General features: G+C 37.1%; 2 protein-coding genes across 4 annotated transcripts; both read left to right on the forward strand.

Annotated features, from left to right (window-relative positions):
• The first annotated feature begins 1,678 nt into the window (after window positions 1-1,678).
• On the forward strand, window positions 1,679-7,324 carry LOC112516111 (E3 ubiquitin-protein ligase KEG-like). Of its 3 annotated transcripts, none has more exons than XM_025123113.1 (5): window positions 1,679-1,773; window positions 3,258-3,635; window positions 4,188-4,291; window positions 4,422-4,895; window positions 6,177-7,324. In XM_025123113.1, exons 2-5 carry the CDS (start codon window positions 3,270-3,272, stop codon window positions 7,150-7,152), a joined length of 1,920 nt encoding a protein of 639 aa, XP_024978881.1. In that variant the 5' UTR covers window positions 1,679-1,773; window positions 3,258-3,269; the 3' UTR covers window positions 7,153-7,324. The 3 variants fall into 3 exon arrangements, with proteins under 3 accessions (XP_024978881.1, XP_024978883.1, XP_024978882.1); XM_025123115.1 differs by having other exon boundaries at window positions 1,680-1,740; XM_025123114.1 differs by lacking the exon at window positions 1,679-1,773 and adding an exon at window positions 1,780-1,871.
• Window positions 7,325-8,633: 1,309 nt separating this feature from the next.
• Window positions 8,634-13,826, forward strand: LOC112516951. Its single transcript, XM_025124215.1, has 5 exons — window positions 8,634-9,083; window positions 9,986-10,118; window positions 11,593-11,813; window positions 12,181-12,354; window positions 13,543-13,826. The coding sequence occupies exons 1-5, from the start codon at window positions 8,883-8,885 to the stop codon at window positions 13,627-13,629; spliced, it is 816 nt and encodes a 271-aa protein (XP_024979983.1). The 5' UTR covers window positions 8,634-8,882; the 3' UTR covers window positions 13,630-13,826.
• Window positions 13,827-14,705: the final 879 nt, after the last annotated feature.

Raw genomic sequence — 14,705 nt, forward strand, 5'->3', positions numbered from 1 at the left:
ATCTATTTTTTCACCATTAATTTTTATTATATCTTTTTAAATCAATAATTGAGTAGAAAGTTGTTTTTAATATTCATAAAAGGTATTAAATGCTAATTATTATGATTCCGATATGTTCAAATACATAATATCAGTGCTAAAAAAGTCAAAACATCGATAACGAAGCAAAAACGTCGACTTCAAACAACAAAAACCCGACAACTGATAATCATACGTTTGGTTAATTTGTGAATAGAATGTAAACGTAGTTTATGTAAAAGCTTATCGACGTTATATTTGAATATCTGAAACTCCATATTAAGATTCTTGTTCCTTCGATTGACGTTAACTTTCTTATAATCCAAAAACCGATTAAACAATATTCAAATTAACTGATAATCGATTAACAGTTACAGCTACAAGATTTAACATTGCCAAAGTCAATGTTTAAGTATTTATTAAGCATCTTAATAACACCAAAAATACAAAAATTCTATAACCAATAATGCTGTAGTATTATAATACCAAAAATTAAATAATTTACTTTGGAATTTTGTCAAAAAAAACTTTCTTGATTCCCTTACCAAAATCATTGTAATCAACGAATACCATATATTTATTGTGATATGTGTACAAAAATAGAAGAAAAAATATAGAGAATTTTAGGGGTTGTTTGGTTCAGATAATGAAATTTAATAGAATTGGAATCTATAAATGAAATTTGACTTTGAATGAATCTGATGAAATTTGACCATTCGTTTTGGTTGGTAGGAATTGGAATGAAATCTCTCAAAAGAATTGGAATAATCGTCTTTGTTTGGACTATCGCACTCATCGCCCCGCCCACACCCTGCCAACCACCATCTCACTAATATCGTCGTCACAACTACCCTGACCACCGCCCCAACCCCATCCCACCACTCCTGGCCCATCCTTTGGGAGCAAGCAGGGTGGGGCGAGGTGGTGGGTGTGGGGCTAGAGTGGTGGCAGAGTGGTAGCTGTGACGACTGCAGTGGTAAGATAGTGGTTAGGGGTAGGTTAGAGTAGGGTAAGGTGGAGGCGGGGCGGGACGATGGGGTGGGTAGGAGTAGGTGGTGGGGTAGTAGCTGTGACGATGACAATGGTGTGATAGTGGTCTGGAAGTGAGTGGGTATGACGACAACAATAGTGGCATGGTGTTTAGTGGTGGATTGGGTAGGTGGGGTGCGGGTGAGGGGCGATTGTGAATGCGACAATAGTGGTGTGGGGGTGAGGGTTAGGTTAGGTTAGGGGCGGGGTGGGGCGGTGGGGATGGGTGGCACGGTGGTAAATGTGACAACGACAGTGATGAGATGGTGGTCGGGTGGCTAGGAGTGGATGAGTATAACTGTAACAGTATGGACATGATGGTTAGTGGTAGGTCGGAATAGGGTAAGGCAAGGTGGGGGTGAGTGATAGTTGTAACAGCGACAATAATTGGAATAAACCAAACAAATGAATTGTAATTTTGATCAAAGAAAAACATTTCATAAGTAGCACTTTAACAACTTAGCAAAACATTACTATATAAATATCAAATTCATAAAAAGTAGATCTAACATGTTGCTCAAAATTCGCAAATTGGGAAGCTATTTGTGGATAATTTCTCCTAATTTATAAATTGTGTTGACCCGTAACTGGAATCACTCTTTTGGTACGTCACCAAGGAGTATAACGTGTTCCCATCTCCTGCTGCTTTTTTGCCGCTCGCGAAAACCGACGTCCATTTCACTATTCCCAAACGTATACTCCTCTCTTTCATCGATCTTCCCACTCGTAAAGTAACTTCATTCATCTGTATATTACTTCAACAACTTGTTGACGATCGATTACAGATTGTATCATCTTCCTTGTTTACGGTCGCTTTTTTTCGGGTGATTTATCTTTTTACCTTTAGTTTGAACTGATTTGAGCCTTAATTTTGTGTTTGATTACACGATTGTTTTTTGAATTTGATAATTTGTTTAGATTTTGGGGGTGTTTTGATGTGTTTGTTGAAATGATTATTGTTACTGTCAAGAATTATTGCAATAAAGTGATTGAAGTAAGAGATGGTAGGGGAATTTTACATTTCGTTGTTAGAAATTAGTTTTTCTGTAGCGGATTGTTTGGAGAATTCTTATTATTGTTGAATTGAAAGATTATATGATCAGATGAAAACTTGCGGTATATCTAAACACCGTGATCTCATTTGGATGGTTTTCATTGTAGTACCGTTTTTCAGTGTGGTCGATTGGTAGGTGGGTTAGGGTTTTCTTGTTTTGCTATACTTTCTTAGGGCATGTTTGTTAGCAGCTTGACGAGACACATCTTTTTCAGTCAGCTATACTATTGGCTTAATGATATAAAAAGTGGCTTATTGAGTGACCTTCTAAGGGAGCTTTATGCAGTAAGCCAAGTTTTTTTTTCCAAACCTGCCCCTACCAATTAAAAACACACTCCTTCCATCTATGGAAAAAACCATCCCAACCTATACCGACCAACTTTATCCATACAGTCTTAATGGAAAACCAATCAAACAGCCCCGAAGGAATAGATGGATGAACTCTCCAAAAGAGCCCTTTTTAAGTGAAAACGGAAGTTCCAACACATTCGCTACGCCCACTCCAATAGAGGCTAGATGGGCACAGATTGTCACAGAGTGTCGAGAGGGGGCTAGACGAGTACAAATTGCCCCAGGGTGTCGAGACCATTGTACGACTGTATATTGTGTCCTTAATTAGAAGACTGTACAACTATGGCTTAGGATCATTTCCTATTCTCATTCATTTCCTTGTTCTAATGTACCCTATTTATACCCCTTTTCTGTCAATGAAAAGATGCAATCAAAGCTTTCAGTTCTAAACTACAATATAAAGAAACAAGAGAAGGAATTTGTGGAATTTGTAATTGTAGATGTCATAAAAACATTCAATGTATCTGTACAATTGTTAGTTCAATATTCCGCTTACTTTTTTTGAAAGGGTGTCTCAGGCTATGCCCAACTAATCCCGGCAAATTGCGACTATAAGACATCAACCCTACTAAACTCTGTGGTCACAATTGTTGTGGACGCTTGGAATTAAACCCAAGGCAAATGGGATATTCTACCACATCCCCTTGGGTCTCAACCACTACGCCACACCCCTTGGGTCTCAACCACTACGCCACACCCCTTGTGGTTTATTCTGCTTACTTATCGATCAACTTTTTGCAATTAGCTCATAGAGTACAACTTTTCTCCTATTTCAATTGACAGCTGTCTGTCTTTGTGTACACAGTTTCAAAGTAAAATGGCTGAACAGGCAGGATCGGAGCCATCACCACCTTCGTTTGATTATATGCTCTACGAAGGGGATCCTGAACATCTTCGAACCGTTGTAGCTACACCAAGTGAACCCAGTCCTCGGATAGATCCTTCTTTGTTGAAACTTAAGCATCGGATTGGACATGGACCTTTTGGTGATGTCTGGTTGGCTACACATCATCAATCAGCACATGATTATGACGAGTATCATGAAGTGGCCATGAAGATGTTACATCCTGTAAAGGAGGAAGACATGCCAAAGTTTTTGGTTAAGTTTGAGGAGTTATTCCTGAGGTTCCGTAAACTCCCAAGTGTTTGTTGGTTGCATGGTATCTCTGTCATATCTGGAAAGGTGGTTTGTTTTATTTCTAAATAACAAGTTTATCATGTCTTACCAAGGGTCATTGGCCCAGTGGTAACCTGGTTATTGGTAAATCCTAGCCTCCGTGGAGGTCAAAGGTTCAAACCTCCCCAAAGGCGAGGAGTGTGCGTGAGTATTTGTCTTGTATAAATATTATATACTTTAAAAAAAGTTTATCATTTGCATTCTTTTAGGGCCTGTTTGTTAGTAGCTTAATGAGCTTCATGAGACTCATAGCTTATTCGATCAGCTATGTATATCTGTTTGATAGTGGCTTAATGATACATAAAATGGCTTATACAGTAAGTTTCTAGGGGAGAGCTTTATGCAGAAAGCCAAAGAAGTTTCAAACCTGCTCCTTTCATTTAAAATACAGGCTCCTTCGATCTATGAAAAAACTCTTCCAAACAAAAACTTTCCCAATCTATAAAGACATATTAATCCACACAGATAACTTTATCAATACATGACTTAATGGAAATCCAACCAAGCAGCCCCTTAGCATAGTTATGTAACTAATTCACTAGATTGCTTTGCTTCCAGGCCTCTCCACATATCTGCATTGCCATGAAATTTTATGAGGGATCAGTGGGTGATCGAATGGCAAAGCTAAAAGGAGGAAAGCTTCCATTGCCTGATGTACTGAGGTGATTTTTCAATTATTGGCATAGCTAAAAGAACGGATTTTTTTAATTAAAAATGACATACAAGTTGTTTTTTGCAACACCCCAGTGGGGAAGTGACAGACAACATAAGCAATTGTTAAATCTTTTGCAGGTATGGTGTGGGGTTAGCTAAAGGAATCCATGAAGTGCACTCGTTAAACATCTTGGTGTTGAATATAAAGCCAACTAATCTTCTTCTTGATGAACATGATCAAGTGGTCCTCGGAGATTTTGGGATCCCATTTCTTCTTCTCGGGCTTCAACTGCCTGACCCGGATATGTCTCTTAGGCTTGGATCCCCGAACTACATGGCTCCAGAACAATGGCAGCCAGAAGTCAGAGGTCCAATAAGCATTGAGACTGATAGTTGGGGATTTGGATGCTGCATATTGGAGATGTTGACTGGTGTGCAACCTTGGTTCGGTAAATCTGTCGGCGAGATATACAACTCTGTCGTGTTAAAGCAAGAAAAACCGCAGCTTCCAAGTGGTCTGCCTCCTGCAGTTGAAAATGTTCTTAATGGCTGTTTTGAGTATGATCTTCGCAATCGACCACTTATTGGAGATATTCTGCGTGCCTTTGAAAGGTTGGTTCAATCTCTCTCTGTGTGTGTATCATTTTCCTTTCACTAATTGTCAATGTGAGAATATGTTGAACCCTATTAGATTACTCTCCAAAAGAGCCCCCTAGCCGATGTGGGATTCTTAGAGTGCGTTTAGTGCACCGGACATGACAAAATAGAGATCATTCTTCCATGTTTGGTAGAACTTTTATGTGGAACAAACATGAATAGAATGGAACGAAGTGGAACAGGCGTGTATCAGCCCACCCCATGGAACCAAGTGGAACATGACAGAATAGACCTGTATTTTACTAATATAACCTCAAAATAAAACCTATTTCTCTTCTTAAACATCAAATACGCCTGCTTCTTTACATTTTATTCATTCTTTAAATTTTATTTATCATATTTTATGGTCTTTAAACTTTCGCTTTATTGTCCCAAAATATTATTTTATATGGTTTCTATTTTGATTAATTCATGTAATATTAATAATAAAAAATAATATAGAAGAAGTATAAAATAAAAATTGAGAAACTACATAAACCTTTTATTTTGGTGTCATTTTAGTCGGGAGAAATTTCTAATGATATATTTTGTTATAAAAAAATTTATTCCATTATAATTTAATAAATTACATAAATTAATCAAAGTATATAATAACAACTCATTAGGGGTAAATTAGTCATTTTATCTGTTATGTCTTGTCCAGTTATATCTTACCAAACATTGAAACAGTTGTTCTGTCATGTTCCTTTCTGTCCTGTCCGGATACCAAACGCACCGTAACATGCCCCCTCTAAGGCTCCAACTGAGGCCAGATGGGCACATATTATCCTAGAGTGTCGAGAGGGGGCTATGAGACAGATTGCCAAGAGTGTCGAGTGCCAAAAGTGGTATATTGATGCCAAAATACGGGAAATCTTACTAGATTACTCTTCAAAAGAGCCCTTGAGGAGAGAAGGTAAGTTCCAACATATATGACCTTGACTCTAATGGACTAATATACTATGTGAGAATATGTGGAACTACTCTCCAAAATCCTTGAGAGGAGAAGGTAGGTTTCAACATATTTTGAGGAGTAAATGTTCCAAGTCGTAGCCGATGTAGAACTCTAACACAACATATTTCACCTTGCGTTCTTGTAATCTTTCTTCAAAGTGATAAGCCAGCATCTTAACTGTTGTATATTCTTTAGGTAAATACCTTGTCTTTATCCATTCACATGTGAATAAGATAGAAAAGGACTTGCTGCTATTTGTTGGTTAAAGTCTCCATTCTAAGAAGTCGATATTAAACTTGCAGTTCGCTTGATGCTGTGTTCAACGAAGGAGAGTGGATTGGTCTAGGGAGCAGAATATCACCCGATAGAACGCTCGGAAGTGGCTACTCCACATGGTTTCTTACAAAAGATCATCTGCAAGTCGGCGATGTTGTTCGATCTCGAAAAACACACAACAATTGCAAACCTCAAAACATGGCTGTGGCAGAAGGAACCGTAGTTGGTTTGGAAAAAGATACCGACCGAGATGGGTTTGTTCTGGTTCGAGTCCAAGGAATCCACAACCCTTTGAGGGTTAACATCACCACTCTCGAAAGGGTCACCTCTGGCTTAGCGGCTGGGGTTTGGGTGCATTTGGTGGAGGAGAAAAGGAACCACTCGTCTATAGGCATTCTACACTCGATCGAGCGTGATGGAAGTGTTAGCGTTGGTTTCATAGGACTCGAGACTCTATGGGAAGGACAAAGTTCGCAGCTCCAAATGGCAAAGCCGTTTTGCGTTGGACAGTTCGTGAGGTTGAAGAGAAACGTCATTACCCCTCGGTTTCCATGGCTGCATAAACGAGAGGGAACATGGGACACCGGTAAGATTTCACAAATACTCCCGAATGGGTGTCTTATTGTGCGATTTCCGGGGAGGTTCGTTTTCAAAGGTGAACGGAGCTCGTTTTTAGCCGATCCGGCTGAAGTTGAACACGTTTCTTTCGATACATGTCCAACTTTGGTCGATAAGTTTCAGCATGTTGAGGATTATCACTGGGCCGTGAGGCCGTTGACGATTGCGTTCGGTGTGCTTACGGCTATGAAGTTTGGTTTCTTCGTGGGCCATAGTGTTGGCGCTAGAATCAAGAAAGGTCGTACGAGTCGGGTACATAGCGGTGGTGGCGGTGGCGGCAACCAAGATGGGCAGAACAGTGGCGGGAAGTCGAAGTGGCTTCCGTCACCTGTTGCAAACATGCTATCTAGAGAAGGTGCTTCACCTGCTGTTACAGCCAGATGATTTCATTTTTATCTGAATGGGATTTACTGGATTCGTTTGGTTTTGATTATTCAGATTTTTTATCTGGAAATCGAATGGACAAGAAACGGATGCCAAGTGCTTAGTTAAAAGTTGTTTATATTGTAAATACATGCAACCTTTTATATTTCAATTAAATGTGTTCTTATAGCTCTCCAGTTTTCTATGAGTTCGGTTGATCGAGTTGAAGACATTTGAACAATTCAACCCAATGCTTATGGTTGAAAAATCTTAACCTAATCCAACCCAAACCATACGGGTTGGTCGGATTGATACTTTGGTATATTAAAATATTCTTCAAACCTTGAATACGTTATTTCTTTACTCATAATTTTTTTTATTATCAACCATTTGATACAATTTATACATACTTCTTACCTATATCATATTCAGTTAATTTTCTTCATTTACATATATATGTTCACAGTTACTCAACATAAGTTATATAGAGATGTTAATAGATTGAAAATGTGTGTATATGAAGAGCATACGTGGTAGTGTAACTGTCTAATGTATATATTAATAGAAATTAACAATCATATTAGATCCGAGAAATAAAATGATATCATGTTCATCGGTTTGGGTTGAGTTTAAATAATAGTAACTTAATATCAACACAATACCTACGGTTTAAAATTTTTACAACTCAATTAGACATCAGGTTACTTCGAGTTGAGTTGGATTAAATTGATCGAATTGGTCGGGTTTTTGAGCGCCCCTACTCTGATGAGACACACAATCGACCTACATCGATTCGGTCACACACCAAAAAAGGGAATAAAATTTAACATACAAAGTTTGTTTCCTATTTAATATAACAATTAATTTTCTTAATTAATATTAATAATTAATTTTCTTAATCAATATTAACAATTAATTTTCTTAATCAATAATAACAATTAATTTTTTAATTTTATTTGGTAGCTCAGATATCTTATATTATCGATGACGTGGATGTTACAGATTGAAAATTCAGTTAAAATATGTACGAAATAAAAAGAACTGAATGTTTATATTTTAATAATTTAACGAGTAAATTACGATTTTAGTCTCTGTGGTTTGTTAATAATTTTGATTTTCATCTACGTGGTTTATAAATTGTGATTTTCGTCCCTATAATTTGCATTTTTTTGTTATTTTCGTCTCTTAACTAATTTCAACTTTTAAGTGTAAGGAACCAAAAAAGTAAAGAATTGTAAACCACAAGTACCTAAACAACAATAAATTGTAAATCATGAATGTGAAAATAACAATGAGTTACAAACCATAAAGATGAAAAACGCGATTTCTAAACAATAGAGAATAAAATCGAAACTTTTAACGAACCACAAGGACTGAAAACGTAAAATTTACTCTAATTTAAACTTTTAGTTTACAAAAGAAAAAAGCTGCAAAGTTAAGGGGGTGAAATTGTCATTTGGTCAAAAGTACAATTTTAAAAGCTTTCCCCTGTAGAAGGAAACACGCGCTCTGCTAATGCGTAGCTTTTCACATAAACAAAACCTCCTCTTCCTCCTCCACAAAGAAACCCCAAATTATTGCCATCATCTCATCTTCTCCCTCACCAACACCCAAAACCCTAACCCCAAATCGCTTCAAATTACGTATGAACGGACATTTCTGAAAGGCAGGTTATTGGATCGATTCGATTCCTTGGTTTGTAGGACCAGCAGAACTGTGTTTGTTTGAATTCAATTGATTTTCAACAAACAATGTCTGCGATTGTGTGTGGGAAGAGATCGTTCTTTGAAGACCTTCCAACGTCGCCGAATTCTGCATCTCCTCCTGCTGCCAAGAAACTTCGTTGCTTCACTTCGACTTCTCCGGTTAGGTTTTCACCTTTTACTAACTCGCCTCCGTCGCCGTCGCTCATTGATAAGCTCCGATCGTTTTTCCCTAGTATGGATAAGAAGGTTGGTTTGTTTAATTTGCGTAGTTGAATGTCTGGAATTAATCGTTTCTGAATCTTATTTTTGTTTATGTGAATGGTTAGATATAATTGAAATGATCTGATTAGATAGAATACATAGATCGATTAGACTGTTTAAACTATACAACTGAAGCAAACTTGTTCGTGGAAGTAAAATCTTATGGTGTTGTATATGGATACGTGTAGTTTGGTCGTTTGATCAGATTTACGCTTTATATATACACTGTTCAATGCATTTTGTGCATGTATGTGGTCTGGTAAGGATAATCTACGCTTCTAATTCGACAATTTAAGGGTATATAAGGGTTTACTATTTTCCCTACAATGGAGAAGCATGTCTCTTTTGTTAAGTGTTCAGACACATGTATACACGCACATATTGTGTCTATTACATGCTTTCAAGGCTTCAATTACTGTTTTGTAAGTTGTAAAGGACTATGCTTATTCATTTGGTCACTGATTATTTTGTTCGAGGCTTGAATCAATTCAATCGCTCGAGTTTGGTTTATCAATCTTAAACATGGATTAGTTAATGCTCAAATACATTAGGAAATCCTGAAAACAACATGTGCTTTCCCCAATTGCAAAATGCTTTATATAATGTAGATATAGTATCATTTGCTTGTGGTGTTGTTTCTAAGGCTTACATGAAGTCATTTATATCATCCATATGTGTGTTGTCCGGTACTTTGGTCAGAATCAAATATATTTTGCTTAAGTTGATGATAGATCACTTGGAAATACCAATTTAATGCCTTTCTCATTCTGTTACTAAATACATTTGGTAATGTCAAGCCTATGTACGTCTGCGGATTATGATGTCTACTAGTGTACGTTGTTCCTGTGATAAGATATATTCCGATTAAATATATAAATGTTTTTCAGCTTCTGGAGAAAGCACTAGAAAAGAGTGGAAACGATTTAGGTTCTGCCATCAAAAGTCTCAACGAGCTCTGTCTGGGATATGCGGATGGGGCCTCAGGTTCACCAGTGCAGTCAAATGCAATAACTGATAAAGGTAATTTGCTTGATTCCCATTGTCAATAAAGGAGTTTGGAGGTTCAAACTTGCAGCCAGCTTATGTTATGGGTCCTCAAATCGGAACCTTTTGTATTGCATATGGTTAGTAGGCTACTAGGCTCTCAACCATGTAAGGTCTAAGTGGTTTTTATATATATAACACTTTCATTCTACAATCATTTTATGAAAACTAGAAATGTAGAATCTTCTACCTGATTGTGTGAAGCTCCTTGACTGATCCATTATTTCTTGTGATTTGACTGAAGGTCAAGTTTTCATGGTACTGCTATGGCATAAAGACAAGTGATTTGGTATTTTGTTTTTACATTTAGTTTTTAAACCAAAATAATGGTATGGTTGCTTCAACTTTATTTATGCATTCACTGAACTAGGTGTTAAATATGTGTTTACTATAAGTTATTGCAAGGTCTCAGGCATCTCCTTTTAGCCTGGTGGATTCAGCAACCATATGAAAGATGCTACGTCTTCTTTTCACTCTTGTATGGTCTTTGTATTCTACAAAGTGCATGTTTTTGGAATGATTTAGCTTTCCAATATTTTTTCATTTCGTCTGCCTCACATCTCAAGTTGCTTTTCTGGTGTATCCCTGCTTGCTGTCTTGATGAGTTCCAATGGATCTCAAATGCACGAACTTTCACATATGTGTGTGTGATTCTTTTATCACTACTTTTGTGTTATGGCTTGAGCCTTGAGCTCATTTATTTCAGTATAATGGCTTATGCAATTGCGCTCTTTTAGGTTTCTTGGCTGGCTGGCCCTAATTATCATGATTTTGAATCACTCCTCATTGATCTCTTAGTACTCTGATGCTGCCATGTAAAGCTTACCCTTACAATCTAGGAATTGTCACCACAACAGCACTGTTCAGCGCATACTATCAGCTGCTTCTCTATTGTAATCTGTACCTTCTTTCAAATTAATTTTTTTTGGTTCAGAACTCCATCTCATTTATTTTATATAGCTGCTTGTGTTTTAAGGGTGGTGCATGTGCATTTGAAATTGCAAGTACTCTAGAACACACACACATACATGATTTTGCGCCTCTTTGTGTTTTGTTACCCCCCACTTGATCTTTGACAAAATTCTGTTATTTGAACAGAATTCTTCTATGAAATGTGGGAGATCTAGCCATTCATGAAAGTGACTTTGAACTAGTCTACATGGCTGGAACAGTGATCTTTTTCTAAATCATACAATATACATAATAATATATAATTATAATTTATAGAATATTATAATTTATAAGAAAAGGTGCTCCCTCGCTGTTTGACGTCAAATAGTAGTATCCATTCATACTTTCTGCTCACTTAAGACCTGCAATTTCCGTTCTGCTCTTTTCTTCGCCAAGATTTCATATGTTGGTGTAGTATCAAAACTGAATTTTGGGTATTTTGTTATATAATTTCTTTTGGTTTATCTAATAGACAAGGTTCTTTTATTGATTATAACAGGTTCGGCTACTGCCAGTGAAGATATTGTTTCTTTGGAGAACCCATCAGCTAATGACAACATCCCCAAAAGTGGTGCAGAATGGGTTGAATTGTTTGTCACAGAAATGACAAGTGCTACCAGCATTGATGATGCTAGACTTCGTGCCATGAGGGTACTGGAGAGTTTGGAGAGATCCATTAGTGAGCATGCTGGTGGTGAGGCAGCAGAAAATCTTCGCAAGGCAAGTCTCTCTTTCTCTCTCTCTCTCTCTAATATTCATGTTTACGGTAGGGATTGGGGAATGAATCACAAACCTTTGTTTGATAAGATCTCATAATATTTGGTTACTTGTCTGTCTAGATATTCTTTTGTTGCCTTTGACAAATACTGCTCTGCGGGTTTCTTTGTGTGCAAATTGCAGGCCATCCATTTTACATATTTTGATTCAAAAGCAGCTCTAGAAAATGGGCCATTCTATTTGCTATTATCTTTTTCATTTATGCTCTTGATGTTTTTTCTCTGACTCTTGGTAAAGGTTCATACTTTTTAAAACCTGGTTGATTTCTCTCTAAATTGCATGATTATGCATTATCGGCTGCTAATTTCAGGAGAATCTACTCTTCAAGGAACAAATTGAAGTTCTTCTGCGGGAGAATGCAATACTGAAACGTGCTGTAGCTATTCAGCATGAACGTCAGAAAGAGTACGATGAAAGGACTCAAGAAGTGCAGCAGTTAAAGCAGTTGTTATCCCAATATCAAGAACAGCTGAGGACACTTGAGGTCAAACTTGCAACTTCACTTTCTGCTTTCTTTCATGTAAACTTGACCGTTTGATTTCCCTCTACCACATATAACAAACTAATGATATCTGATATAGGTAACCAAACCAAAACCCAATATATTCCACTCAAAAGTTAGGTTGGGATGTACGTAGACTTGACCTCTAGGCTCTATCCCAAAGGACAGAGAAGTTACTCTTGTGAAGACCCCTGGCTAGTACAGAAGTGTGAGTGAATATAGTAAGAATTAGAAAAAAAGAGACCTCCACCTTTTCAGGGATTGGTTGGTTAGCAATGGCTTTATATGGTTGAGATGAAGCACAATGGGCATACCCAAGTGTTTGAGACTTCTTTGGATTATTTAGAGGTCCCGAGTTTGAGTCTTGCACTTGTGTATTACGTAATGAATTACTAGGGGTGCATTGATCACAAATTTTCACCCATTTGGTGCCGTTTCTCAAGTCTTCTAATGAAAAAGTCAAACGAGGTTTTAAGTTTTAACTTGTAGGGTGCACGATGGGTTGGGACCACTGTTCTAAAGGCTCGCCGCAATAGCCGCCATGGCGTGCCGTGGCTCAAGGCTTGTGCCTCAAGCCATGTTAGCCTGTGGCACACCATGGCCTAATGCCCGTTTTTTGTAACACTATATTTGATTTTTCTTATCTTTTTAATGTCTTATTTGTTAGTTTTTAGTATATAACTAAATTTAAAATGTTTATTATCATTGACTCATGAGTAATTGTAGAAAACATATGTTCACACACACACACACACACACACACACATATATATATATATATATATATGTAATAATATTTTATATGATGCACAAATTAGCCGCCATAAGTCACATCTTGAGAAACGCCGTGGCTCCTAAGGCTTGGGATCGCCGCCATGCTATTTGGAACCTTGGCCGGGACATGACAGAACAAAAACTTGTATCATGTTTGGTGCGACATTAGATTGAGACGAGACATGTCTTTAGTAGGAAAAATGCATTATTTTTGTCCCACCAAAACAATTGGAAAGAAAAATAGGGACATGTGGCAAATTTGGTAAATTACCAGATTACCCATATCAAATTAAACCTCCTACAATTATTTCATAGCCCGTGTCCAGTCCAGTCCAGTCTGCATTCCAAATACACCCTTAATGACGTAATAAGTAACCATTATTTGACGTTTTGCAGGTGAATAACTATGCATTGACGATGCATCTGCGACAAGCTCAGGACAACAATTCAATTCCCGGACGATTCCATCCTGATATCTTCTAATAAAGAGGTGGAGATAAGAGAGCTAGACATGGTGCTGAGAGCATTGTGGATAGATTTTGGTTATAAATATTGTTTGTTTGAAAATCTACATTTGCCATGCAGTTAAATGGCAAGTAGATTTCGTTATATCTTCTTCGAAACATGGATGCTTTTGGTTGATTAATTTAAAGGGTAAGACCCCAGTTTAATTCTTGATACTTTTTGAGTTGTGCAAACTCATACTTCTTTCTGCTTGCTTTTTGGTTCATAATCATTTTGATGGCTCAACTTTTCAAAATGGAAGGCCAAAAGCATACAAGAGAAAGAGATGCAAAAATAGCCTCAAATAAAAAGCCCGAAGCCGGGTTAAGCTCAAAAAACACGATCGGGCCTTTTTATTACTCCAAAAGCCCTGTCCGAGCTTTTGTTCTGCTTGCTAAAAATGCTCATTCAAGGGAGAACTGGTTAGCTTGTGGTAACCGTGAGATCTAATCTCAACCAGGAAATCTATAATTTTGAATTAAAATTTTAATGAAATACATTTTTGGTATTTTTTTTCCTCTCTCTTTTATCTTCTTTCTTTGTCCCCTTTTTTTTTGTGATACCGTTGTGATACCTAAAAATATTGATTTATTAAACAAAAGACAGAGTATGACATTCAAGCACATATAAGATGCATTGTGATACCATCGGGGGACAGAGAGAAAAGAAAAGAGATGAGAGTTTTAAAATATACTTAAAATGTTCTTGCATTAAAATTTTAATTCAAAATTACCAAAATTATAAATTTTCTAATTTATCTATTGATTTGTGGTTGAGATTGGATCTCACGGTTACCACAAACTAATTAATTTTCATTTGATTAAGCCTCTATATATATAGACTTGGGATTACGTGAGATCACTTTTTTACACTTCACAGCAAAATGTTGTGGATGTAACTTTTACAGTGTTTTTTCTGTGGAAGTTCGGTTTTTTTTTTATCTTCACAGCATTTTGATGTGAAGGTTAGGTTTTTTTTTTTTACTTTCGCAGTGTTTTGCTGTGAAGTTTCAAGTGTAAAAAAATGGTTTCACGGGTCTTACGAAAACTGTCTTG

This window comes from Cynara cardunculus (assembly GCF_001531365.2).
Source record: "Cynara cardunculus var. scolymus isolate 2C chromosome LG 8, CcrdV1, whole genome shotgun sequence".
NCBI classification, from domain to species: domain Eukaryota; kingdom Viridiplantae; phylum Streptophyta; class Magnoliopsida; order Asterales; family Asteraceae; genus Cynara; species Cynara cardunculus.